This window comes from Colletotrichum godetiae (assembly GCF_030913485.1).
Source record: "Colletotrichum godetiae strain CBS 193.32 chromosome Unknown BDP55scaffold_13, whole genome shotgun sequence".
Lineage (NCBI taxonomy): Eukaryota > Fungi > Ascomycota > Sordariomycetes > Glomerellales > Glomerellaceae > Colletotrichum > Colletotrichum godetiae.
In genome coordinates this window covers 1-27846 of record NW_026851261.1, presented here as the reverse complement: position 1 = coordinate 27846, position 27846 = coordinate 1, and the positions used below count along the sequence as shown (strand labels likewise).

Below are 27846 nucleotides of genomic sequence, written 5' to 3'. Positions count from 1 at the left end.
CCGAAAGCGCCGTGAACCTCTACATCTCAAGTCCCCTTCAGATATACAGCATCCCGGCAGGATCATCCGTCCAAGCCAGCCGCGCGGCCAAGGATACTCTAGCAAAGCATTCACAATAGACGAACGCAAAAATGTACTCCGTAGCTTCTTACCATGCGCCACCAGACCGCTTGAACCACGAGGATGAGACTGGGAGCAGTCTTCTGCGTTAGAAAGTCAGACACGCGAGCCAAGACATGTCAATGGGCCCATTCACGACGGCAAAGGGACGCAATGCCCTCAAGGTCGCAATCTACATGCTTCATCAACGATCCCACAGCCTTTCCCACTGAACCCACCGCGATCATACCACATCATTTTGGGGAGAAGTGATGGAAAACCCTCCGGTTCCGCCGTCCCGGTCCTTGTTTCTGGGAAAGCCCACAGAGTCTGCAGTTGGACCGCAAGTTCATCTGTATAGACACCCATGAACCATGGCATCTCATCTCCCACCAGGGCTACAAGTACCAGACCCGACCATACTATGCGACATCTCATCTCCTCCGCATCTCGTCAATATCGCTCGGCAACGGCATTTGGGGATGTCAGAAAACCTTAGCAAACCCGGCTATCAATGTAGGGAGCAACGGCAAGGTAAGGACATGCAAGATTAAGCGCACCGAATACATTGATCGCCCGAGTCTATTCCTCCCTAATGTCCCCCTCTGTTGCCTCGAATGCGGATCCCCAACGCTACGGATCAATATCGAAATCTGCAAGGAAAGCTAGATAAACTGTAAAGACATATAGATAAGCGAACTTTTTGGTGGTAATCAGAAGTTCAGACACTTCTGTAGTAGCATTGCTGAGCCACCTCGGCTTGCTCAATTCACATGTGCGTTTCCTCAAGCTACGCCATATACCACACATGGAAAGCCCCAGTCTCTAGACGACGAGGATAGACGGGTGTGTATCGATCTGGGCAGAATCCAATCTCTATCTCGGACCATGAGGGAGTGGTGACTCCATCTAGCATCTTCCAACTAAAAAATCAAAATGTACCAAGAGCCATGCGTTCAACGGCCTCCCACGCGAGCTCATGGAGCACCATGATCCATTACCTGTGTCCTCCGTCCCCGACATGATCCCCAACCGCATCAGACATCATGTCACGTCCTTCCCAGCAAACTTCGCCAAAAGCATGGGAAACCTCGCCTTCGAAGGTTGCCCATGATCTCCACTTTGGAACGACGCACCCCCCAAGCTCCATGCACCAACGGGGGAAACGGTCACTCTCCCTCCCCGAGCATCAACCACAACTTCGCCGAGACCACTCGAGTCAAAACGTCAGACAGAAACAGAAAACGACCCCACGAGAAGCAGACTGGACTTTGCCAATTACACAGTCCAACGGGGACAAATTCCCTCTCACAATCTTCAAGAACGAACCGTCCACGGCATCCAAAACAATCCCCCTCCGTTCCCACATATTTCCAAAATACCCACACAAGCTCTCCATTGCTCCACAATGTATCCCCATACCGGTGAACATGCCCCCTAGCCGACATCTCACACACACACATACACTACCCGTATGAAGTACTTCGTACACTATCCCACTCTGTCTCTGCGTCTCTTACTTCCGTGCCTTCTTCCAGCCTGCGTGCCTATGTATCCATCTCTCGGCCGTTGGGTGACTCGACGGGGCCTCTCTCTCTCTCTCTCTCTCTCTCTCTCTCTCTTACAATGTCCAACCTAGATGGCGCCATCAACCGCCTGATCGTCCAACCCGTGCCTCATCTCTATCCGTCTCGCGGCCGCTGCCCTTTGCCTGTCATATTCTCTCCCCCTCGTTTGTGATCTCACGCCTGTCTGACTCGAAAAGAATACCTACACGCCACGTAGACACAAGGTTGATCCCAAGATAGACAGGACTAACACGCGCGTAACGGCTGGCTCAGGTCACAAAAAAGGCTCACATCATCAACCCGTAAATCCTAGTGCCACCCGCTGATCCTCTGACGCCCGTTGACAGACAACGCAAAAGTCGCAACTTGATATCCGAAATCCAAAAGCCTCACTCACTGGCCCCTAGACTCAAGGAATGAGCAACTACAGCCGCCCTGCAAGCATCTACCAGCAACCGAACACAAGTTTCTCCCAGTCTCATGGCCTTTTCCCCAGGATGCTCGGCAAACATCCGGGCTATCAATACCCTTCCCCAGTCATCGTCGTCAAAGACCATCACCATCCCACACACAACATATCTACACACCCTCCTTTATGCCAGGCAGATCCAGACAACCCACACTCCAAAGAACAAACATTGATACCATTCCCGATAAGGCAGCACTTGGAGATATCAAAATAGCTTCAAGCATCAACCCACGCAAATGGCGACAAACAGTATCACATACATCAGTGACATTCGTGACTTTCAAGATACTTCTTCCACTTTATCTACATTCACGATACATCCCGCGTTAGAACCGCACCTCCCAGCAGCTCAAGCCAACAAAACTCCCGAGCTCCGAGCTACGCTCAATCTTCTTCCTACTGCTACCTCACCCGCATTACCTCTGACCTTGCCTTGACTTCACCTCACATGAACCTCGCATCACTCTTTGCCCAAGGAGAGCAAAAGGGCAATCATATTCCGTTCCGGGACGTCGCCCAAAGAGCCGGCAAGACACTCGAACCCCTTCATGCTTTGATATCAAACCATCAGAACTTCCGCCCGTGGCCCTGACCTGGACTCTGCATCTGCATCTGTACCCGTACCACCTCACCCCCCCTTCCCTTCTTTCCCTCCGCAATAACGCCGCCGCCGCCCTATTCCCACGTGAATCCCGGCACGAAGCATCTGTAGAACACCGGGCTATCCGTGCGCCCATAAGCAGTGGACCGGGGGGGGGGGGGGGGGGGGGGGGGGGTGCTCCTCTCTTGCGTTGTACGTAAACGTGCCGGCGAGGCGGCGGCGAACGGGGTGCGGTCGACGGACGAGGGTCCGGAAAGAGAGGTTCACCCAATCCATGTGCCGAGCATACACAGTACTCCGTAGTGTAGGTAGAAGAGCGGCCCCCGCCAGCCTCTCTCCCAACCCATGTCATCAAACCCCTGTCCGACCTGTCCAGAAAACCCATGCCAACGGTCCCAAGGGCCCCCAGACGGCCCCGACGCCACTCTCTCTTTTTCAAGGTGAGCAGTTAGGTGTAACGCTCTCACCGACATATCCCTCACCTGTCGTCCAACGTCGACTCATATCGAAGCTTACTCTTCCTCCTCTTTCCATCGCCTGCTGTCAACCATCCCCAAAAAGGAGTTGTCATCCTGCCTCGATTAGACGCGTCCGCGCGCCGCTCCTCGGCAAGTCTTGCCAAACGGCTGCCTCTCCAGTACATACCCCCCATAGCAGTCTATTGGCACCATCACCACGCCCCCCTGCTCGATAACGGCGCTGTGTAACCGTTGCTACAACAAAAGCTGACGAAAGCACTACTGTGTAGGGGAACCGTTCGCTAAAGAAGGACCAGCCCGCAGAACCCTCGTCGCCCCTTGCTCATGACCCCCCGGCCTGCATCTACCCTCCATCAGGAAAGCTCTCCAAGCTGGGTGGTCTTTTTCTGTGGCTTTGCCCTCACCCAAAGCTTCCCGCGGCCACTGGTCCGGCTGCCTCCCCTTTTTCTCATCAGCACGTATTATTCCCTAAATGGTTTCTTGCGTATCCCGTCACTTCGTTATCTTTAGTGCTTTCTCTTCCCGTTGACAAATGTCCGTGCCTTGCTGCGACCTACCGTTATTACTCCCGCCGTGTAATCAGGCAAGCTCACCACGCGGCACGTGTCGTTGAAGAAAGAAGTAGCACTAGGGAAGAAGGGAGGGGAGGGAGGGATGCTCCGCGCTCCGCACCGCCGGGCCTCGATGCGACTCTCACATCAGAAGTGAGGCTCTGCATGAGTAGGAATGCAGTGCATGCCTGCCCTGCTGCTCCGCTCCCCGATGGACTTTGCAATGAACCTGTTCGGCAGGATCCCATCCCGCTCCTTTTTGTCCTGCCAATGACCATGCTCACGTGAACAATGCCATCCATCATCGCCAGGGGGGGTGCTTTTTGTCGATGAGGTGGCTGGGGCCTTGGAAGGGGGCCGGAAGTTTCCCAATGATGGCTAACATGCCCTCTCCAAAAGGAGATAGGGGCACCAACATCCAGGCGGTTGGTGTCGATCGAGACCACCGCGCGATCCCGGTACCCGATGTACATGGCCCCTGAGAGGGGAAAACCCCCGATGTCGAGCAGGAGAGTCCCGCCGCCCATCGTGTAGTCTTGCCGGGAGGCGCCATGTCGAATGGTTCCTCTATTCCCGGCAGCTGTTGCGGGTGGCACTTCCGCTGCCTTTCGCCGTTCCGCCTACGCTTTTGGGGTTGGTCAAAACCAATGGCCCACGAAATGGTCCGCCATGGGCGATCGCAGTCGTGTAACGATCAAACGGCCTTTTCAGCAGTTTGAGTGCAACGCTGCCAACAGCAAATGGTACCGAAGCCCGCCCTTCTCTCTCTGCTACTGACCTGGCGTCCAACGAGTGTCAGATCCGACCTGTCTCAAAAGAACAACACGCATCAGGGAAAAAGAAAAGACCTCGAAACCAGAGACAATAAGAAAACAAAGCGACGGATCAGCTCTCACCCGTTTGTGACGTGGCAGTCCGCACCCCGACGCCTTTCTTGATGAACCATGAGCATTATCAGCAGGCTGTCTCGACAAGTACCTGATACTCGAGCATGCCAGATGTAGACCGCCGCAGATTCCATTCCCCATACGTCGCTGCCTGCTCAAGCGACTCTCACTCACCTGGTCAGGATGAGCAAAAGGGAAAAGCTGCATAGTCCGTTCCATCTTTTGATGACTTCGCCTGGGCTACCAAAAAAGGTGTCGAAAACACAGGATTAGCATATGACAGCTCATAAACACCATCCACGAGGGGGCCAAATTCCCCCCATCCTTGCTGACATGCGTGAGGCAGACAAGATGCGATATGCTGTGTAGCTGGATCAGCCAATTCGGTTCTGAGGAGGGATGGGGTCCCTGCTTTCGGCTCGAAGCCACCTAGGCTGAAAGTGAAGGCATCCTCAGGTGACTAGGCACATTGGCTCAGGAGAACATCGTCTCGAGGCCACTCCGCAATCACTTTTCGTCAACACGAGACGCGGGGGCCATGCGGGTTGGTGGCTCCAGGAGCGGTGGTTTGAGCTGACAGCTCAGGTCGTACAAGCATGAGGAAAGCAACGCGTGATTCGGTGAAGAGTGCGGATTGTCGTCCGCCTCACCGACGTGCACTGAAACCTGCCCTCTAACCCCCCTGGTCTTTTGGTTAGTAGTAAAGACGGCCAGGGCACGGCAATAGCGCAGGCTAGAATGAGATTAATAGCGTAATCAGCAAAAGGGGATCCCGTGACGCTGGTGTACATCTGCAGGCTGCACGAAGTGAAGAAAGCAGTAAGGCGGAGGATTGCCAGACAGGGTAGGAGGGAACGTCGGTGAGCCGGCGGCGTGAGAGAGGCGTAGCAAACAGCTTTTCGCTGCAGATGCCCGCCGTGCTGGATACCAAGCTTGGGTGGCTTCTCGCTGCAGACACGGCGCAAGGTGGCATCTCCATGCAAGCAGCCGTTGCATCGTAGAAACAACACCTGAGCCACCATGAGACGCGTTCCGCAGCGGACCAGGCAATAAGTCGTGATCATCAGCGACCGCATCGGGACAGCTGCACATTCCAAGACTGACCGGCGTAGCAACGTGTCTCTGAAGCCCCTCTCAGGCTCGCTACGACACCAAGTTTACAACCGCCTCCCCTTCTCGTTTGCGAATGACCCCTCTGTCGAGAAGGAAACGCCAAAAATGACATGTCGCAAAGCTCCAAACGGCACCTTGGCCGCCAGCAAAGCAACGTTGAGGAGGGGCCGGCCCGGGTAGGGTGTGAGTGGTGCGAGCCGACTACCGATCTCCGTATATGGACGCCGGAGACCCTGGCCTGAGTTGCCTGATCCGGAGACTCGTGCGGCATGGAATATTGGTTGAGGGCGGAGGGGTGCGCCTTGCAGTTGGAACGGACTCTACCGGATTCAGGGGCCCGGTCTATCTAGGCAGGCTGGTGCAGCGTGGCAACTGATGAGACGGAACCTTTTGATTCGGCGGCCAGTGTTTTCTTCTCACCAGAGGCGCGACGGCGGCAGGCATTGAGTTCTAGGTGCGAACAATAGTAGTGGTGGCGGGAGAGGTCGTCAGAGCTAGACTGGTGGTGTAGTCGGGAGGCGTGCACGTGAGGCCATCGTGAAGTCCCACTCGGCGCCACGGCGGCGGCCGGCAGCTCCATTTTCCCCGGCCGTCTACGGTCCAGGCCGGCGCCCGGTGCAAATAACAATCCGTTCGACGGAACCACATTGGAGGAACGAGGATTTGGGGGCGTCAAAACATATGCTGGGGACTGGGTCTTCTCAGTGTCCCATCCTTACGAGGTGACTGCGTAGCTCGAGGGCGGACGCCACAGAATCGTGGACGGGGAGTAGTCGGCTGGTTGCAGCCAGTTTCCGCATGGCCCACGGAGGAGGAAGTGCACCTTGTAATCTGTCAACGTCGTTTTGGGCCGCCTCGTCCTGCAATGGCAGACCGAAGCCGGCGTTTGAGACGTGATTGACTCTGGAGTCGGATCGTACGGTTTCCTCTATTGCGATCATCTCCACAGCAAGGGTTGGCTCTCTCCGAGATGAGTGCTCGGAGAAGCTCAATGGTGCGTGCGTGCGTGCAGCGAAAGTTAATGTACACCACGCAGGCGCATATGGAATAGGTGTCCATCCATGCCTTGAGAACGGGAACGGCCATGCCATCCCATACTGCGCTCCGTCAATCTTGCTGTGTTGCGCTGGGACACGCGGGGAAACGGGCTACGTCGCCCGGGTATATCCAGACAGCCAGGATCGGCCAGCCACAACACAACGGCACGGAGTTTTGAAAGCTCGCTTCCGCATCGTGGTATATCGAATTCAGAGGCGGCCTTTTCCCAGTGTAAACGTGTCTATATCAGCGAATGCCCCTCCTCAAAGTATCCGTAGGGCGAGGCGAGCTGTTGTAGCAATGGGACACGACGAGCATGGAAAGCACCCATGATCCATCGTGATTCCGCAGCAGTGCGACGAATAAGTGAGCCAAACTAAACTCGGAACACGCCTGCCTGGCCGACCCCTTGGAGCTCGACCAAAGGTTTGATGGACGAGAGTTTACGCAGTACTGAGCACATAACGCTTATCCTAGAGGATTGACTCGCTCGGCCGTGCCCGAATACACCCCCCCCGGGCGACTTCGTCTGAAGGTAAGGCCGCTTATCGTTAGCGGGCAGCAAGGCATCGCACGTCCAAGGAATTAGTACCAATTTCGAGAGGGATGGATGTGTGTGACTTTACCTCTGCCTGGCGTCAGCAACCACTCTTCATGTAGGTACTCTGACAGACCGATGCAGTCTCATGTGAGAAAGATCAGATGCGGGATGATACAGCCGACAAGCTGCTTAGGTCAGAGCCGTTGTGTATGGTAACATAACCCGACGACAACGAAGCTGGAGGAATCTCAGGTTCGACCCCCAAATCTGGTCATCTCGAGTATTGTGTATCTGTAGTTTGAACCCCACTCGTCACGACAAGAAGCGACAGCGGATTGGAAGCCATCGCACGAGAATAGCAACAGCCGCTCCGCAGTCAGCTCCGCATCGTGCCCCGGTTGTACCTTATCCAACGCAGTGGCTCCTTCGTGATATTGCCCAGGGCCAAGCGCAAGCAGCACCCGCACTCGTGCAATTCGTGTCAAGCCCTGTCTCGTGGGTTGCAGTCCTCTGTCAGCAAAGGCTGCTCCGTGCCATCCCGGATGCATAGTTGGGGGGCCTGTTGATGCTCTCCTCATTAACGTAGTAGCGTAGGGCAAAGTAAGGTGGCATCTCCCAGGAAGACCTTAGAGAACACACACACATCTGACTTTATGGGGTGGCGGACGCAGACAATAGCATGCCGCGTACTCAAGCCCTCGTATGGAGCTATCGGGCGAATTCATGTGTGCGCCCTGGATTGCCAAGTTTGCTGTCTGCTTGGGGCAAGGTTGGAAAGAAAAGAAAAAATAAGACGAGAACACGAGTAGCGCCCAACGCTAGCCGCCCTGGGAACTTGGCCTCGAAGAAAGTGTCCACCACGATGCCGCCCGATTCTTCATAGCAGATAACGGCGTTGCGCCGTGAGACGCGGTGGACGGGATCCTCGGCCGCCCCCAAAAAAAACTTCCCTAGCCGCACGTCAGCCACTCCACACTCCTCAAACATTGCCCGCCTACCCTTTCCAGACGGGATGGAGACTGTGAATTTGGAGAAAATGGAGACGGGAATTTCTCTGAAGAGGACGGGGAACATCTTGTGGAGTGGAGGAATCGGGGCCACTCACCTTGAGTTCCCACAATCAATAATAGAAAAAGAAAGCTTCAGAAATTTGTCCACGGAGACCAACACGGCGACAAAAGTAACAACGGCAGCCCCGAGGCAAAGGACCGTCAGCGGAGTGATCTGCACCAGCTGACCGGGGTTCGGGCCCGGAGCTGAGGTTCACCGAGTCCCCCCCCCCAGGTAGCATGGGAGGCATCGAGACGGTGGATGGAAGCCTTCTAGAAGGACTGAACATTTGGATGGCGTGCTCATCGTTTGATAGTCGCAAGGAGTTGAACGAGCGGGCTCAGGAACCCGAGACGACCATCAGCAAGGTACTCTGTAGACTGTATCCGTACGAGTATACGTATGGTCTATCGCTCGGGTTCAGGGGTCCTGGCTCGCCGTTTCGACTGCGCGGGCATTCTTTTCCCCATCTTCCACGTTCGTGCTGCTTCTGCCGCTTTAGCAGCAGGTAGGCGCACGAGCAGCTTGCTGTTATGCCGAGCAACGCGGCCCCTATCGTGAGTCGTGACTGGGATACTCCTGCATCTCTACTGGAGCAACGCGTGATTCTGCCCCCATTGGGCGGTGCGAGCGAGGCTGAGGACGAGTAAGAAGGACCTGCGCCGATTTGATCTCAAGGAACTTCGCTGTCGGCACTCTTGTCAAATGTCAGGCACGCGGTGAACAGCCCTCGTTCCGAACAAGCCACTTCCCAGCTTTCCAGAGTTCCCCGGGCCCAGCTTCATGCTGGCCCACCCACGCCGCGGCGACACGGCTTTCCAACAAAAACAGCGGTCGTAGTCCAAACCGCCCACCAACCCTGACGGGGACGGATGCGCGGACACGGCGCGACGCGGCAGCGCCTTGTTGTTTATTGAGTCAATCCAACGGTATAGCGCTACTGTTTTATAGCTGACAACGGTTTGCTTGGAACTTTGCCAGCGTAGCCCCGGTTGTTTATATCATGACAATGTCAAGCATATGCCAGAATCCGGGTTCAGATACCCTTGGCCATAATCAATGTTGCTTAAGCTCCATTTTGGCCCTGCGTTTGCATCGTGTCATTGCGATCGCTAAGGGGCCACCAACTGCACTCTATGTGAGACGCGCATCCGTAGGCGCCACTGACCAGCATCTATTCCTGGAGGCTGGAGAAAACAGTCGCCGTGGATCGTCAAAGTGATGCCAAATGCCTTCACGGAGGTTTCGTCGCTGTTTGTCGGGACTCGGTAGTGCCGTGATGCGCAGGTTCAAGGGTCAATGTCTGAAATTTCCCGGCAGCCCGGCTGCCTGGGTCGCAATATCGAACGGCACAAAGACAGGGTGAGGTGAGACGCAAGCTGGTGGTTCGCGAGCGGGTGCCATCTGTTCTCTCACAAAGGATTCCCGGGGCGCATCCGCGGACGCGCTTTGGCTGTAATTCCAACGCGCGCCGAAAGGAACATATTGGGCTTTTCGCCTTCAAGCGATGAGCCATGCCCTACTTCTGTGCGAGCGGGTTTGGCACCTGGCCCAGAAACCGGAACACCGAGTTACACGCCCCTTGATTCCTTCACAGGTACATTGTGCCCATCCGACTAGAATAGAACGCAAACAACGAGACAACAATGCAGAGGGAATATCGGAACGATGCGCAGTGAGCGAGGGTTTTGCTTGCTCGGCGCAATAAAAATCTGGGGAAAGTCAGGCACAGCCCAAAGGATCGACCAAACTTTGTGCACAAGGCGCGTGTGTCTGTGCCAGTTCTGACCGTCGTGTCAGTCACGAGCCGTTGCTAAACTACGATGATCATGGAAAGTTGCTGAAAAGTTGAAACGACTCCATGACCATCCTATTTTCCCAATGCCGGATGGAGCCATTGAGAGACATCCGTACGGACAGAAGATCAAAGACAGGCAGCTGTTTCCAGTGAGTGATCACAATGTGCTCAATCCCCACAATCTTGATGACTCCCTATTGAGGGTGAGAACTTGCGCCGTGCCACCCATGCCCAAACGCAAAATGATGTGCAGCGAGGCCCATGCAAGTTGATCGAATAGAGTTCGCCCGTGGAAAATCAAAGAAGCCAACTCGAAGGACAGGGGCAAATTTGCGGCGAGGTGCCAGATGTGGTGCAAGAAAAGGGGGAAAATTTGGCACGCTGGCGGCTTGCCCCAAACCGAAGAGTGACACCGGCTGCTGCCATGCTGTGAGTGTCAGTACGAAGTAGAACGCCCGAGCAGTCCGAGACGAACTCCGGAGCAACACAGGGGGTTGGTGTTGCGAGCGTTCTGACAGGCTGGTGCCTCATCTCGAGTCCTAATCGGGCAAGTCGTCCAGTCAAGACATTTTTGGCGCGTATGAAACGTCCATCCTTCCTCCATCCAACGACCCATGCGACCATGCGCCCATCGTACTCTTCAAAGATGGGTTGAATCGAAGGAACAGAATATCGCCGAGACGCATGTATTTTTTTAGTCAAAGAACGCCAGCCGCCGAGATTGGTGTCATCTGAGGGTGGCCGATGCTGGCCATCAGCTGCAGTGACTTTGGAGGCTTGTAGCGACCCGCGCGAATGGTGAACCAAGCAGTGCTGTATCGGGATCCACGGTGGTCCTACGAGAGAATGGCGCTCAATCAGATGCTTTGGCTTGCTGCCCTGCAGTGGGTAACTCGACCTCACAAGTGAAGATCCCACGACGAGCTTCCAAGATGCCTGCTGTCCGCTGTCGTCCCTGCAGGATCATCCAGCCGGGGTGCTGGCCCCCAGACGATCCTCTTTCTCTGAATTAACGCTACCCGCGTTCTCCGTCGAGCGCGATGGACGTGGTGTCCGATACCATCCGCAGTATCGTCTTGTCCCCCCACAAGCTCTCGTTATCAGAGGCATGACTTGCGTGACGATTACGTCTGGCTGCATTTCGCAATGTTGGCTTGCAGGCGCAAAGATTACAGTCAGTCGTGAACCCCCACAGGAATCTCCTCATTGTGGTCGCATCGACGACCTAGAGCGAGAGAAGAAGAAGATGGAGAAAATCAAATGCAAAGAGAAATGCCCCACTGCCAATGACCTTGCGTATACACCACCGTGTGGTTGAGAAGTCGAATGCGCCAGAAGGGATCATCCCTCTCCGGAGGCTCAAGCCGGAATGATCTGACAGGGACGGGTTCGTTTGATCTTTTTCGGTAACTGGACAATGTGAAGGACCTGAGTGTTTGTTTGGTTCTTGCGCGCAAGTGTCGTGTCTTACTCTTGCTTTGGTGGCCGAGGCTTGCGAATCGAGCATGGAGAAATTGCAATATCGTCGAGGATATGGCGGCAACCCCTTGGCCTTGGTGTTGTTTGTTCGGCCAAGGGGGCTCCCAGTGACAGGTCAGCGATCAGAGACATGCGACGAGCCTGCAGGCGGGTGTGTCTGACAAGGTGACGGCGTCGCATCTGAGTCGTGAATGAATCGAGGCGCGGGCAAATTTCCCAGAGACACCAAGGAGACGGTACGGCGTGAACTGCAGACAAGACGTGCATCGCAATGTCAGTCACATTCGATGTGCGACCAAAGCTGATGCCATTACAAGGCTGGCTGGCTCGAGGGGAGGCATCCGATGGCTTCATTGTGATGTGACAAGAGTTCCTACTGTGTACTGTCAGACTGTCACTGCTCGTGGCAGGCCATGTCCCGCCCTTCGCAGTCCGGAGTAAGCAGACAACGGCCCTTCCCGCAAGTGATGTGCGCGCGAGCTTGCATCCGTACAACGTCGGTCAGATTAAGGAGCATGGCCGATCTCATCAGCGAGGGCCAAAAGCACCACATTTGCTGAACAATGTGTTTGAAGCCGTAGCAATCGCTGTGGGCTCGTCGCTCGCCTCGTCGCCAGGAGGGAAAAAAAGAGAGAAAGTACGGATAGCCTGCTGGGGTGGGCAGAATTCTCGAGAGGACTCCCCCCGCCTGGCGACCAGGGGAAGCTGAGGGTTGCGCGTGAGACCCAAGGCGTGTGTGTGTGTCGCCCAAGGTTACGGTGGCATCCCGATAGGCCGACTGGGTCTTTCTCCAACCAGCCCCTCTCAGGATGGGTGCAGTGATGCATGAGCAAGGTCGTCCCCCGCGCCCATTTCAGTGACTGAGGGTGTGGATATGCGTAGGTCGTGTACGTATGTGCGAGCAGCGGGAAATCAGGATGGGTGGGATTTGTAGCATGGATGCGTTGGCCAAATGTTGATGGAGGTTGCCTGATGCATGTTGGTGCTCTCCGTAGTTTGTGGGACGTTATGCCGGCAGACATCTGAATCACTGCGTTTGACACTGTTGGGAGCGCGCAGGCGAGGCATGTCACGTCGACGACATGAGTTGGCGAGGCAGACGACGACCAAGTTTCGAGTAAGAAAAAAAAAACCCCCGCGGCATCACTTTCTTGGGGGCCAACGGAAGACCAGCGAGGGAGCCACAGCATGGTTGAACTGCATGTGGCGTCAGGGTTGGTTGGAGGAACGTTGCAAGTTGAAAGACGAAGCTATTTCCAGTGTGTTTCCGGAAGAGACTCAGGTCCCGGCCGTACGGCTACACGGTGACGGGATCCAAGATCCAAAGCAACCTAGGATGTATTGGCCAGTGATGGCGATGTCGCGTTGCTTTGCCGTCATGGGTGAAGTCATTGAACTGGCTTGTTTCTTCCAGCCCGCATGGGGGCAGGGCAGGGCATGTTCAAGTTCATGTTGTTGCTTTTTAGTGAGGCTCAGTCGGGAGAAAGCATCGGATCCATGCGATGGATACCCAGCAACTTGCAAGGAAGGAACACCGGGACACTGGACCTTCCATTATCTGTCACTGCCAGACTCTCAAGGTGCGCACAATGCACATATGGACTGGCACTGGGAAAGGAAGGCACCGGCCTCCGGGACACCGTGCTTGCTGTCCCTTGGCTGTGCCTGATCGGAACGGCCTCTTTCCCCATGAGGCAAGGGGTGTTGAGAACCGCGCCGGGAAAGAACGGCCAGGAACCGGGCAACTGCCAACAATCATGTGAGCAAACATTCCGGATCATCGGTCTGGCAGGGCCCTTGGAATCACGTTCAATATTGAGGGTCAGGATACGCGTTCAAGAGGCACAAGAGAGAAACCTCAAGCCAACCCGTTGTGACTAACTCAAATGGCGATTCACAAACATGGGGGGGGAGGCAGTTTTCTCTCTTTGGACAGCTGAACCCTGGAACCAACCCCTCCAGATAAGATGAGAGAAGACTTTTTGCGAGAGACCTGATCAGTAAGCCGCATACGAGACTTAGCTTAGCCTTTAGCAATTGCCAGGTAGACTACTCGGAAACGGCCGGATACGAAAAGAAACAGCACTATCAAAGAGCCACAGCGAGCAATGAGACGAGAAGCCCGGCTTGGCAACAAGGTTAGGTGGAAACACTGAGATGGAGCCCTTTCGTGAGTCCGACTCAACACACACACCGACGGATAAGGTTGATTGACAAGGCTTGCCAGGCCAACCATCAAAGCATCAAACCATCCGCAACTGGTGGCTCCATAGAGGGGGACTCGAGGGAGGCACTGTGAGCAAAGAATCGAGACAACCGCACTCGGAGGGAGCCTGCTCAACCCACCCGCGAGATGAGAAGACTGTTGGTCATCATGCTCAATGCGCGCCGATCGTTCAAATCAAGCCGGACAAGACGACCCTCGAGGCGAGACATGCAAATCCACGACTGATTCGTGGGATCCGACACATCTTGTTCTTTTGTTTGCTGTTCCGAACAGGCATTGCCTTGTTGCTGGTCCCGTAAGGCAACCGAATCAAATGCGTTCGAGAATCACTCGGATCCGCCGTCCATCATGCGATGCAGTCAACCAATGTCTCTGTTCTCTGTCTCTCGGCCGCTTGATTTCCTCCGTCCTAGTCTCTTGGCTTCAATCTCATCTTTCGAGCCTCTCAGATGGGGTGGATTCGGCCCGCGCGTGAAACGCCCAGAACCGAAAAAATTGATTCGCAGTAAAATGAAAACATATCAGATTGTCTACGGTCAGCTGACAGGAAATCGAGATTGAACTTGACGGGACGACTTGGACCCGTGTCACCATCGTCGACGCCGAGTAACCTCGCTCGCCGGTTACGATCAACAGTCTGCAAAGCTAGCTGACCAGAGCCCTTGTTGGTTCCCTCGAGGGAGTGATATCCTGCGTGGAGAACACACGAGGTCTGAGAGTCGGCAGCAGAGAGAAAAGAGACACCGCTTTCACTCTCGCCGGCGCAAAACGTGCCAAGGGTTAGCAGGCAGGACTGGAAAAGCTTGGCTTTCGCAACGGCGCATGCCAAAAGTGCCTCTAGGTACCCTAACCGGCCGGGTTGCGATATGGACAAGGATACCGATATCTAGCGCAGTCGCACGCTGAGGACGAGACATGCTGCTATTGTGCCCTGTGTCGGCTGGGTCTGGTTTGTCTTGGGTTTCTCATAGACAGGCACTGTACTCCGTAAAATTAGGGTATGCGCGGGTGCGGTTGTGGTGCTGGGCGGCTGCGGCTGATGATACGAGACGGGCCGGGGGGAAGGAAACTCAACGGTCGTCCTGATTAAAGAAGCGCTATACTTGTCTGTCTAGGGTATCCGTACTCCGTACGCAGTAAGGCAGGGCAACTAGACAATGGAACTTGGTACCGACGCTGATGACGGCGAGTGAGCCGTGCAGCCCCTCACAATTCCTGGCATGTCCAAGTTCAAGACTGTAAGTGGCGGCAGAAGCGAGGTGGCGGACAGGCGGGCTACGGGCTGCACCCGCGCGACCATGCCTCCAAATTACCTTGGCTCTTGCGAGAACCACAAGCCTTGGTACGGCAAGTCGGCATCGTGAGGAACGGAGACGTCCCCTAATGTAGCCAGCAAGATGACAGCGTGGCCAAGGTCAAGGCGACCACGGAGGGATCGTCGAACGGTACGAGGTCAACCCACGGCAAACTGGAGTAAACGCGGGTCGACAGCCCGAGACAATGACGGGACTGTGAAATAGGGCAGAAGAAACAGGAACTCGGAGTTGTTCGTTTTGTTGGTTGTTGCTCGACTCTTTCCAACAAGGCCATTAACCGGAATTGGTTTTTTTTTTTTTTTTTTTTTTTTTTTTTTTTTTTTTTGCCTCACAGCTAGTCACCTTTGCTTGCGGGTTTATCCTACCGTCATGCTTGGCAACGGGCGGATGAAACGGGCTCGTTGCCATCAGCCATGCCATGGACGATACTGTGTACTCTGTGTAGCAAAAGGATGAACTGTCTCTATGTGGACCACAAGCCCACAAGTCCATTCATGGATGGAGATTACTGTACAGACTGCGGTACAAAGTACGAATACTCCCGTAGACGAGGGTCGAGAGGGCCGGGGTTGCTTTGTTGGTTGGCAACCGATGAGACTGTACTGTGTATCCGTATCCGCGGGCTCTGGCGCAACTCCATCTCTCCAGGCTCCAGCATTTCCACGATTGCGGTTGGTAGCTTTCGAGTGGCACAGCCTGGCAACTTCCGAGGACATGTGTATCTCCTTGGGGCTTGTCAGTAGCGCCGTGTCAAGACTCAAAAGCCCAGGGGATTAGCACGTGTGTTGTCCATGGTCCATCCCCCACACCAGACATGGCGCTGGTGGCTGGCGGTGCGACGGGGTCACGTCTGAGATGCTCCGTAGCACAAGAAATATCCCCCAAAGCAGCCCAAAAATAAAAGATGGAAAATACTCCTTCGTACTCCGTACTTGCTCCGCTTAGGGCTGCCCCAGTGGTATGGGGCAAGCGCCGAGCCGCAAAGGGGATACTCGCAATGTGAGACCCGAGACTGCCTACGCTGCGACAGAGGAGATGAAGATGGCGCGCACCTCAGCTGTCAGGAGCCTGACTCTCTGGTCCATGGGTTGTCCAAGATGGCCCAAATGTCACATGGGGGAGGCGTGTGCTTCCAGTAAAGGGAAGAAGGACCAACTTGGCGATAGCGACATTTCTCGTCTGACCATTCCGGCCGTGAGGATTCAATGATTGCTCGGCTCAAGAGCATGATTTCAATCGTATTTGCAGCGGCTGTCGCCCCCAAAATGCCAACAGTTGTGATCTGGAGCGGTCCAAAGGGCGACGGGAAGTGAGGACCGCGCCATTTCCTCGGGCATCATCGTCCCGACTAACACGCCGAAAAGGGTGGTGAAAGACACCCTCGGGCTGGGCCTCTTCCGCTGGCGCGTGGGCAATCTCGTCGGACTCGCTTCTGCTCAAAAGGGAGAAGACTGAAGCTGCGAAGCAACATCGCATAGCATGGCATGACATGGCGTGGCGTGAGCTGGCTTGGATTGGATTGAATTAGGGGCGAGTGATGAGTTCTTAGGTCAACGACCAGGGTGACAAATGGATGACCATCCGCAGACCCTCAGTCCCTCATGATACCTTCCCATTCCTCTCTCCCTTTGCCTGGGCCCGAGGTGCAAGGTGCATTTGAGCCCATGTGAGCAGCCCCCCGACAGCGCCGAAGAAATGAGAACGCAAGACAAGTAAGCGCGTGTGGCAGAGTGGTGAATGATGAGTATCCAACAAGACGGGCGGAATGGCTATTTGGACGAGAGCAGGGGGGCTCATGGCCTCGATTCAGAGATACGATATGCTACCCCCCTCGTCCCCTACCCTGGCGATTGGGACGAGGGAGAAGAATGGGTGTGCGAGACTGCCAGTGAACTGTACGGGTGTGTGTGGGTGCGTTTTGGCCAAGGGTGAGATCGGGAGAATAGGATTAGGACACCTCAGGAGGGATAAAGAGGACGGGAGATTTGCTGCCTTGTCGGCATCCGATTTGTCGTGAAAAGAGAGTAAATGAGCGAGAAGTCAAAAAAAGTGTGACACTGCCAGCTTTGGGTGAGGCGACCGGGGACGAGGTTGTGTTTGGGAAAGGGCCTCGTGACCCCATTTTGGAAATTTTTTGATAGGGTACGGGAGCAATGGTCCCCCCAGAGGCAGAGCCCAAGGCCCCAAAATGATTATTGCGACGCGAGCAAAGACGTTGGGTCTGTCCTTCTCTTGCGTGCCCCCATGCTCCCATGTCGATAGCCCAATGGCTTACCCCTGCCGTCGAGATGGGCAACTTCGGCGGCGCCGTCTCTCGTCTATACGTAGTACAACTCCGTACACTACAGTGGTACACTTGTAAGGCGCGATTCTCAATCCCAAAGGTCGCAATGAAGGTTGCTGTTTTGGCGGCACCAGTTCACACAGACCAATGGAGGGAAGACACCACACCGCTCGCATCGTACCGCGCCGAGTGGGCGGGAAAGGGACTGCCGTCTCATTCCCATCTCCATTCATCTACGCCTCACGCGGGAAAAACAACCCACAGATTGTTACTTGAAGGCATCTCCCAACCAAGGCGTGATGAAGTCCGACACGCAAAAGTAACAAAAGTACGGAGTACATAGGGACCTTGGTCCTTGGATTCTGGAGCTTAGAGGCGGGAAGGAGGGGTTCCCAGAAGTTAGCGGTTGCTAAATTCGTTCTTCCTGCCGTCGCTACACTAGTCGCAGTACGTACTCCCTTCTTCCTGCTTCCTTCCCATAGTCCGTACACATGCGGGGCTTAGGTAAGATGATATCTATCGCCTTACCTAATCACATGAGACCCACCATTCTCTCTCTCTCCAAGATTGCAACCTCTCTCAAGTCCCAACCGTGATGACGGCACCCCAAGAACGAAACACCATACATCGACAAGGGACCCTCGACTACCAGCCCGACGTGGGGAGGGGGCCCCTTCGGCAGCGGTTCGGTGCAGCGCAGGGCTGCTTGCTTGCTGCTTGCTCGGAGGCCCGGGATTCTCCTCAGCACCGGATACCCAGAAACCACTGGCCCAGATTGCGGATCCCTTTAGCCATTTGTGCCTCTTCTAGGTATGTTCCCCCTTGTCCCCCTCAGCTTGTCCTTGCCCGGGATTGGGGTTCTTGTATACCCCTTCGACGCGTCTTCAACCTTCGAACCGGCTTCGAGAAAACTACGTCACTCCAGGGGGTCGCACCCAATGGGAGCCCAACGATGACTGCTTTTCCCCGGGCCTTGACACTATTTCCGCCCCTGTGGTGTGACTGTGACTTGCTGGCCGCTTGTCTACCGCCTTTCACTCGCCCAGTCACCTCCATCACTCGTCGATCGCTTGCTCCTCCTGTCGTCGACCAAGGCATCGTTGCCGGAGGCGCTCCATCATATCACACGCTCTTGTACCAACGGTGTGGTCACCGCTGTCCACCGAACAAAAGTTGCAAAGTTCCTACTACGTATCCACCTTTGAGAGGCTCTGTTCCAAACGTGGCGGCGGTGAGAAGCACCCAATGCAGGGGCCCAAAGAGCATGACCAGGGAATCGACCAACCAGCTTCGACCCTCCATCTGACCGCACACCTTGAATCTCGCAACGGTGTAACTCTTCTTCAACAATATCGATTTTCACAGACAAGATCGGCGCATCACGCCCTCCCGGATCTCTGCCGTATTGACCCTCCTTTTCTCACCGTACCTATCATTCCCATGCGTCAACTACGTACCTGACTGAGCCGACCCTCTGTCTCGGCGCCAAACAAGAGAAAACCAGGGACGGGAGCAGTCTACCGGTCTGCCGCCCTCAACCCGTATCCGTACCCTTGGTTACGGAGTCAAACTCCGAGAAAGGGGAGGGGGGCATCGTCCACGAGACACCACGACCGTGTTCCAGTTACGCTCAAAGCCCACAAAATCGCACTCGACAAGGACCCCTAATAACGGGAGAGGACGAGGCTCAAAATTGAATGACTCCGGCACCCGGTCCGTTGTGCGAGACGACTCATTGTTCGCGCTCAGGGACGTTAGAGGCCCAGGCAGGTGGGTGGCCCCGTCAGGGGTCGTCTCGGCCGATTGACTTCAACGTGTCTCTGAACCGTGGCCGACTGACATGTTGGACGCAACGTCAGTCTGCTCATCAAACACAAGCAATGGAGAAGCAATGGGGAACAAGTAGAGCAACGAGTCGACAGGCCTGCGCAAATGCAACACAGACAGGGAATGTTGCGTGGGCTCAGCTATCGTCGTTCGCAATATCATTCGCAATTAAGGGAACCATCCGGCGGCTATCACTCCTCGGCCGGGTGGGGTTCGTTACCTGGCGGCTGGGCGGTTGATCGGAAAAGACGGTTACCGGCTCAGCAGGATATAGCAGTCACAATTGCATGCTTCAAAGCCATTGACATCCGGTCTAACCCGCGTTCATCTCATCCCCTATCGCAGGTTTGGCACACGCAGAAAGGCGCGACAGGCCGGGCTAATAAAGTGCCAATGACATACATGACGCTGACGCTGTGTGCATCGCGCAGCAATGCATCTGCCGACTTGTCGACGGCTTGGAATTCGGGGCATGACAGCGCTTGCTGGCTCGTCCATTGGAGTCAAGACCGTCGGGCCGCGTTCTCATCGCCAAGCAACTGATTACTGCATACCATTGTGCTGTACGGGCACATGGCTACTAAGGCACGTTGTCAGAAAACACCACATGACCGGCCTCGTTCGCGAAAGCAAATGTCGGTGTGATGCACTTCTCAGCGCCCATCCAGCCAAAACGCAAGTTGGGAGAAACTCGACATTCCTCGACCACGCCCCCAGTAGCCCGCGGTTTCTTCGAACCCCGCAGCTGGTCGGTTCCCCGGGCTAGCAAGACATGCCCGCCGCATAGGAGCCCGACGGACGCGGTGCTAGCGCCGTAGCTTCCGACTCAACACCTTTGATCGGCTGCTGGACAGCTTCTCTCTGCGTTATGCTTAAGATAGAAGCGTGGTGAGCGCAGCCAAGGCTCAAGACACGAGGCAGTGAAGGACGATGGCAGCGCCCTCGCCGCAAGACAGTCATCTGCAGGACAGACTAGGTTGAGCGGCTGGTCAGCTCCCCAGCTCGTTGGCTATCGTTCTTTCGCAGCACAGCCAACGTGTCTTGATCGTCGCATCGCATCAGGGCAGGGTAACCAGGACGCGCCTCAGACACGCCAGCAACGCAACAGAATTCAGCAGCGCATCAGAAACAGCAGATTTGCTGCGAGATGTGTGTACCCGCCCTCGCAGGAGTCATCGAGCGCCAGTTGGCCAATCCACTCTGCTCAGGTGACGCCCCTCCGGCGCCGATGATGCGGAGTTGCGTGGTGGGCAGGGGGCCGCGGGCAAGGCTGCATATGGTCGTCCCCAGATGCGATGCTGCAGCTCCGTTACGTTATTGGTGGTGCCCAAGAGAGGACGTCCCCCAAGTCTCATCTCGACGTTCTACCTACAGGCTACTCGCAAGGGCAGGTTTGCGGAGTTGGGTGGAGGGGTCGAGCAGCCACTGAACACCCCTCGCCTCAGTAACACGATGCAGCTTAAGAAAAGCCCAGAGTGACGGGCAAAGACAAGACGGCATACAGTCAGCCATCTGACGGGACCTGTCAAGTTCTCATCTCCACCGCGCCTGTTTCCCTCCTGCTCGACCACAGTTTGGCCATTCAAGCCATTCTGATGCGGAATGGTTTCGCTGGGCGAAGCGGGCTTGGATGTTTGAGGCAGGCCAAAGTACTGTACTGGACGGGTACTTGCACCATTCGCGATGGTCCTTCGACCACATCATGCCCGTTGAAACAGGAGCACTGGCTCGGATAGCCACACGCCCCTCCCTTTACTACGCTGGCCAAGATTTGATTCGAAGAGTGCCATCAGAGGCACGCCCAGAGCTCCTCAGAATTAACACAATCACCCACTGCTTGCCCAGCTCTCGCTTGAGATCCGAACAGCCGCGACGGCCTTCAGTTACAGTATAGAGGCCAGAGGGAGCTGATAATGGTATCCAGCCATGCTGAGGCAACCAAGACAATGCCCGCAGGCTGGATACGCAAACGCAGGATGACGATTTCTGCGGATACCAAGGTCGCCAACTTTTTCCCCCTTCAATTTGGCCCCAATGGCTTCGGCGCCGCCTCCGCGGCCGGCCGGACTGTCAAGCAGCGCGTGCTGATCTTCCTTGATGGTGGCGGTCCGTCGCCCATTCTTGGAACAGAGTGTGTGGCTTGCCCTGTTCTAGTCGTTCGAAACCCCCCTCAAGAGTGGCTTTCACACCAAAGATTATTGATGGCGGCAGCACTACACGAGGCTCTCAGAATTCTTGACAGAGAAAGCTCTGACCCTGGCGCCCTGGTTGCGGCCGTTTATTCCTCATTGACCAACGTCTGAGGGAATTAGGTAGAACGAGAGAGCAGAGTCAGAACGAACTCCTCAGTCTCACTCCCTTGCCGGAGTTCTTTGTGCGATGCTACCTACCCCACAACTCGCATTCTCGCGCAACCGCGGTTCCCTACTAAGCTTGCATTTCGGCTCTTCTGCTGCATGACACTCGAGCAAATCGCAATATCAACGACGACGTACTGTACGTAGCCGCACGTCTCCCTTCTCGGTTCCGGCTGCATCTGACCGAGAACGAGTAATTGTGACGAAGGGATTGCGCAGTTTTGATGTGGCAGTGAATAGTCGCCAAACTCAGTAACCCGTTGCTTTCAGCGGACGTTGACGACAAGAAGAAGAGGACCGACCACCTGATTGCGTGATAAGGGCAACTCTGACTTCATATCAGCGAGCCAGCCGTTGGATCTACCTTCTGGATGCCACGTCACTCATGATGAATATTCGCCAAGGATGAGGGCCAGGATGGCGATGTAGAACGCAGCAAAGACTGGAAAATTTGGGTTCCTCTCTGTATGCATGCTGCCAAGCATATCCACGTCTGGATTTGGACCCCAGGGGCTGTTTTGGCTGCTCTGTCGGTTTGCTGACAAGTTCCCGTACGCATTGCGCCGGACGACGCAGCACACCCAGATCACACGGCGGCCGGGCGACTGCTAACCATAGCGACGGATCACTCAGATATGGAGCCAAGATGGAGAGAACGCCCGACACTGACAGCAGTCCCAACAGGGCGGGTTGAGCAGCTGCACCTAAGTGTACCCCCTGTCCACGCAGCATCAGCAACCATGGGGTCGGTTAAGAACGAGAGGTTGTCGACGCATCAAGAAACCCTCTTTTCTTTCAACCCCTCGAAACAGAAAATTGAACAGCAACGCCCGTGACTCACAAAAGGAATGGAGGCTGATGGGGGAGGATGAAGCAAAACCGCCCAAACCTGCGACCGTTACCCACCAGCGCCAGTGGACAGCGATCTGCTGTCGAAATCCCCGTAATGTCCATAATCCCATGTTGATCGGTGGAATCCCATGGAGGCGGCGCCTGTCGCCAAAGACTGCGTGGCTGTTCCGGCCCCAGAAGCCACATCCAAACAACCACACACACACACTGGCACCCCTGGAGCGGCTCTGTTGATCAGGTCTCACCGTCTCGCAACAGGGCAAGTCAGGGTCTCCGTCCTCAAGGACTCGTTGCTATCTTTGGTAGAGGGAGTCAAGGACGAGCTTGGTTTGATGGCAAGGGGGACACCAATCAAACGGCTCGATAGCCACTCGGACTCGCAGATGATCAGGGCCCTTTCCTCATTTCTTGATGGTGCGTCTCTGGCCGTGTGCCACGGTCTGCGATGACCAGCCACACGCTACTGCCACAGGATGCAACACAAGTGAACAATTAGAGTTCTGCTTGGTCGTCTCAAGGTCCCGGGTGTCCTCCGTTGGCTGCATATCTACAGAGCTGTAGAGGCGAACGTCGAGACTTCTCGCAGTTGCCCGTCACAAACTCTCTGAGACGATAAATCCTCCCTACCAATGCAAACAAGGAAATTAGTCTACAGGAGTCTCTTCCGTCGTTCCCGCGACGTTAGTCCCGGCGCTTCCAGACTATGGGGTGGAGGGGCACGAAAGCACCACGGGAAAGACAACTTTAGTATCGCCGGAGCGAGCGCCGAAGGGTGTACCCTGCTGGATGACCATTGTAGGCAGCTACCGATCACCGTTCTGCTTTCAAGTGCCCACCTTGGAAGCGTTACACCCAGACGTTTGATCCGGACAGGAACAATGTGGTGGGGAAGGGCAAATGTGTGCTGAGGTAATGAGGAGATGAGTCCCGGTACACCGAGAGACGGGGGCGTGGGTCACTGCTGAACGTAAATGTGGGAGCAGGTCACCTCGACTGGTTGCGGCGCTTTTGGAGGAGAATCCTTGCTCAACGGTGCTCAGCGTTGCGTGTCGCAGACGGCATCTCAGGATCGCGATGGAATGGTTCAAGGATGGAGACGAGGGCCAGTCATGGGAAGAACAGCGTTATCATCACTGTGAAGGATAGACTGGCTTGCAGCGAGCTTGTACCCCGACGTCGGCCACTCGATAACGACAGCTCCAGGTCCTCAGTCTGCCTTGGGTATGTCACTCACGCCCCCCACGGCCGCATGCGACGACCGGCTGACCACGCCGTCCGAGTGCGGGTGGTGCAGACCAGCTGAATATTTCTGGTGCGGAATGTGCGTATTGCTCGCAGGAAGCCAACGATGACCACTCGCTGGATCTGAAGAGACCAGGCTGCGAGCAGAACAACCAAGATCAACATTGAGCAATCGGCGACATCAACGTTGGAATGCAACCGGGTCACCAGGTTCTTGGACTGTTGATGAGCAACAATCAACCGCCGATCCTGTATCGAAATGAGCGAATCCCTTGATGGTCGAATCAAAGGGCAAAGTTGCGAACATTTTGACTTTGTAACAGCTGGAGAAAGGTTGAGGTCAGCTGGACATGACAAAAGGCAGAGACGCTGGGACGAAAGCTCCAAGTTCCCTGTGGTCGACGAGGATGAGGAGGACGGCAGAAGGGCGGAGATTCGGCACGCGAGGGAAAATGCCAAAATCAGACGACAAACACACGTTCTGAATGGGTGACGGACCAGCACGTCGAGGAAAGCAAGAAAGCACGGGAAATTGGGTGACACGTATCGCATTAACGCATCGTCACTAAAGGCCAGGGCGCGATGCAACAACAATCAAGATAGGGCGGTACGGGCAATTGTATGAGCGAACGACGGCAACGAGCAACAGTGCACACAACGCCATGGCGCGTGCAGAAAGGGCGTCGACGTAATAGAGTCTGGGGGAAACAAGACACCATTACGGTTCCTCGGCACCTAGTTTTAGCGGACGACAAACATGGGATCATCATGTCAGACTGACCTCACAGGCACTTTCGTCACCGACGGTACCTGTTGATGCTGCCGTCTACGGAGTACTGGGTATGTTGTTTTTCTTGGACGCCATCGAGCAAGGCATCATCTTGCCAGGCGGCTCATGCCATTCGATTGCCTACGTACGGATACAGACAATACGAAAATACCGGTACCTATTCCTGTACAGATACGTTGTGGCACTGCGTCGCAAATGTACCTGACCAAGGGCCAAGTTGTCTGTACGTTTGCCCTTTTGCCTTCCTTTGCTCAACCCTGTGGTCCCTTGAGCCTTGTTGAGATGCCCGAGCATTGACTTTCATCTCCCCAGAGCACGCATGGCAAAGTGCTAATCCTGTCCTGGGCTATTTTCTCCAACGCTCGACGCAGGTACTGTACATTGTCGGCTCAACAGTAAAAACATTTGGTGGTGCGGATTCTCCGTACTTGGCCATTCATCCCACCTTGCTCATCTCACAGCGAGCCAGGCGCCGAGGTGTACCGCGTCGTCCGCCGAGCACACCGTAAGCCGCACGCCGCACGGAAGACATTCCTTTTGTTGGCAACGAAGACGGAAGTTTCGAGTCTCGCAGGACCCGGATGAGTGCATCTTTGGCTGCCGTCACCTTGTACATGTCAAGTTGAAAGTGCGATAGTATGGCGCCGCCAATGCTGGCTTCGACATGGATATACACCGCAGCAGCAGCAGCAGCCGCAGTCACGTTCGTGGTTGCACAAGACAGGGCAGATCTGGCAGGATCCGACGAGGCCAACGTAAGGCGGGCAGGACGGCAATGCTGCCATTCTGCCATAGTGCATCCTGGATTACGAACCCGGGAGTGCAAGACAAGGCAACCGTCGAGGTTATTCTTGCCGTGGCGCATGGGTGTGTGCCAAAATCCTGCTGCCCGGGAGGAAGATTTCAAGATTACTAAAGACGGGACGAGGAGATTGTTTCGTCAAAACGGGGTGTCATTGATGATCCAACGGGCGAGGCAATACAAGAGGAAAAAAAAAAGGACGAGACAATACACACGCAGCCCCTGAGGGGGGCAAATGAGGTGGAAACATGGCGAGATGCGCCGCGACGACTGTGCGACAGGCGAGAACAGAGAGCAAGAGAGAAAGCCACTCTTGGATTTTGGGGTACGAGGGACATGGGCCGAGTCTGGCGTGCGTGTTGAGTGCTGCTGGCGTTGGGGTTTGGCGTTGGCAGCTGCTCCTGGATTGTCCCCGGGCGGTGGTCTCGCACAAGACATTCCAACTGTGTCTCTGTCTCTGTTGCTGTCTCTCAGACAGAGAGAGGAGTCATCCATCTCGCACACCCTCCCTCCTTTTCCATGCCAGCGGGACCCCTGTTCTGGATGAGAGCGGTGCACATGGCGTTGTACCCGGCCGGTACAGCACCGCAGTACCTTGGAGGTTGTCGTCGTCTGGACGGACCTTGATCCTTACCTTTACCTTGTCCTCAGGAGGGAAGAGAGCAGCGCGGTCGCAGCAAGCAAGCCGAGCAGCATGAGCCGGAGCAACAGCGGTTCCTGGTAGTGGAATTGTTCTTTTTCCTTCTATATCAGGCCTCCCTTGAGTTTCCCCAGAAGCCCATCGTGCGGCTTGCGGCTTGCGGCTTGTGGCCTGCCCATGACATGACGGAGCCCGGGAAGGGGGGAATACGCAGGACGCAGCATGGGAATTGTAAAAGGTACGTACTGCAGAGAATGCCATGTCCCCTGCCTTGTTGTCGTGGGCCCTGTCTTGTCCTCCATGTTCCTGAAGGTTTTTTTATTTATTTTTATTTAATTTTTCTGCCGTTGCCCCTTGTTTTAATGGTTCTTTTTTTTTTTTTTTGTCCTGTCCTCTTGGGTTTTCTATTTTCTCGGGCTGGTGGGAGGACCGGTGGCCCCCGTCTCTTTCGGCGTCTCCCTGCTTGCCCTCTCCTCTCTTTTTGCCTTCACTCTCAGTCTCCTTGGACGGTCCGTCCATACATTGGTTCGTCATGTTAACAACACGCCCCCTTTTTTCTTCGAATGACGACACACCCTCTTTCTCTCTTTCTTGCTGTCCTTCGGCTTGTCTCTCTCCCCTAGGTACTTGGAAGTAATCCCCGGTGGAAGGCTCCCTTTCTCTGAATTCTGCCCAGGTCCCCATCTTCTGCGCATGAGCCCTTCTGCTGCTGCTGCTGGGGCTGCACTACACGGTACTTTGTACATACTCCGTCCTGCGCAGTGCGTATTGCGTACGGATGCGCGCTGGGTCAGTGGTTGCTGTCGACCTGGAGGTTTCTGCCCTGCAGCGGTGCAGCCCTTCTGCTCAATTTCGTGCCTTTCCCCTGCCAGTCAAGTCTGCTGGCCCCCCTGTCGGAATTCTTCTCTTCCATCTTCCCCCAGGTAAGGTACCCAAGGCCCAGGGAACGACGATACCTTACGTCGTCCCAGGGCCAGGGCGCCAGCTAGCCCAGGTACGTACCCCACTGGGGGAGGAGACGTTCATGTCCCATTTTGATGTCCCATTCAAACCTCGATTGCAAAGTGACGCCCAGCGTCTCCATCTCGGCCCTGTGCGCTACCTTACCTTACCGTCTACCTCATTCTGTGTGACTGTGACTTTTTTTCCTCTCTCCCATTTCCCCCCTTCCGTGGCCGCGCCCCTCAATTCCAGCCCAGCCGGGTCAGTCTCGCCATCGGGCCAGCCTCGTGTCTCCGCTTTCTCAGAGGCCAATTTCAGGAGAAGAATGGAAATCAGAGGGAAGCCAATTCGGAGGAGGCCCTGGAGAGGTAGACACAACAAACACATCCAGAGAGAGATGGATGCCACGGAAGAAAGTAGAGACACTGCAAAAGGCCTAAGTACTAGTTGGCAGTGGAGGTGACGGATGGATGAAGGTGACGGGACGGACGTGGTGGGGCTGACCTTTTGGGTACGTACCTCGAGATCAGAAAAGATACGTATCTTGCGGATAGCTTCCACTGAGATGCTTCGAACAGCTTAGCGCCGTCTCCCAGTTCACGCCCTGTTGCGGCGTCGCCCTCCTATTTCCCTCTATTTTGGCTTTGCCCTTTTGCTCTTCTTGGTGTCCGCTTTTTGCTATTTTTTTTTTTTTTTTTAATTATTTCTCTTGCTGTCTGTCTGTGTCTGGCTCTTTCGCTTCCATGACGGATTCAGTGGCCTGGCAGCACCAGTCCGGGCAAGTATCCAAGGCGCTGCAGGTCTGTAAAGCGGATGGAACTGTAAAGAGGGAACAGTACCTGACGACTCTGCGCCTTGCCAGCCAAGGTACCAGTATCTTGCACTTTTTTGGCC

The 27846-nt window shown here is 55.2% G+C and overlaps 5 protein-coding genes across 5 annotated transcripts; 2 read left to right on the top strand and 3 right to left on the bottom strand.

Moving 5' to 3' along the window:
• Positions 1-232: 232 nt before the first annotated feature.
• BDP55DRAFT_657865 (uncharacterized protein) lies at positions 233-754 on the bottom strand. Its single transcript, XM_060574437.1, has one exon. It carries the CDS (start codon positions 535-537, stop codon positions 280-282), a length of 258 nt encoding a protein of 85 aa, XP_060431545.1. The 5' UTR covers positions 538-754; the 3' UTR covers positions 233-279.
• Positions 755-17969: 17215 nt separating this feature from the next.
• On the top strand, positions 17970-19119 carry BDP55DRAFT_70543 (uncharacterized protein). Its single transcript, XM_060578033.1, has one exon. The coding sequence runs from the start codon at positions 18096-18098 to the stop codon at positions 18804-18806; it is 711 nt and encodes a 236-aa protein (XP_060431544.1). The 5' UTR covers positions 17970-18095; the 3' UTR covers positions 18807-19119.
• A 2718-nt stretch (positions 19120-21837) lies between these two features.
• Positions 21838-22499, bottom strand: BDP55DRAFT_70525 (uncharacterized protein). Its single transcript, XM_060578028.1, has one exon. It carries the CDS (start codon positions 22414-22416, stop codon positions 22045-22047), a length of 372 nt encoding a protein of 123 aa, XP_060431543.1. The 5' UTR covers positions 22417-22499; the 3' UTR covers positions 21838-22044.
• A 3938-nt stretch (positions 22500-26437) lies between these two features.
• BDP55DRAFT_657849 (uncharacterized protein) lies at positions 26438-26720 on the bottom strand. Its single transcript, XM_060574436.1, has one exon. The coding sequence runs from the start codon at positions 26703-26705 to the stop codon at positions 26541-26543; it is 165 nt and encodes a 54-aa protein (XP_060431542.1). The 5' UTR covers positions 26706-26720; the 3' UTR covers positions 26438-26540.
• Positions 26670-27599, top strand: BDP55DRAFT_70500 (uncharacterized protein). Its single transcript, XM_060578017.1, has 2 exons — positions 26670-27463; positions 27531-27599. The coding sequence occupies exon 1, from the start codon at positions 26789-26791 to the stop codon at positions 27413-27415; it is 627 nt and encodes a 208-aa protein (XP_060431541.1). The 5' UTR covers positions 26670-26788; the 3' UTR covers positions 27416-27463; positions 27531-27599.
• The last annotated feature ends 247 nt before the right edge of the window (positions 27600-27846 follow it).

Excerpts from the sequence above, each read along its gene's own strand:
- BDP55DRAFT_657865 (XM_060574437.1), bottom strand. The coding sequence starts at position 537 with ATGAGATGTCGCATAGTATGGTCGGGTCTGGTACTTGTAGCCCTGGTG.
- BDP55DRAFT_70543 (XM_060578033.1), top strand. The coding sequence starts at position 18,096 with ATGACGGCACCCCAAGAACGAAACACCATACATCGACAAGGGACCCTC.
- BDP55DRAFT_70525 (XM_060578028.1), bottom strand. The coding sequence starts at position 22,416 with ATGCTGCGTGGACAGGGGGTACACTTAGGTGCAGCTGCTCAACCCGCC.
- BDP55DRAFT_657849 (XM_060574436.1), bottom strand. The coding sequence starts at position 26,705 with ATGCGCAGAAGATGGGGACCTGGGCAGAATTCAGAGAAAGGGAGCCTT.
- BDP55DRAFT_70500 (XM_060578017.1), top strand. The coding sequence starts at position 26,789 with ATGCGCGCTGGGTCAGTGGTTGCTGTCGACCTGGAGGTTTCTGCCCTG.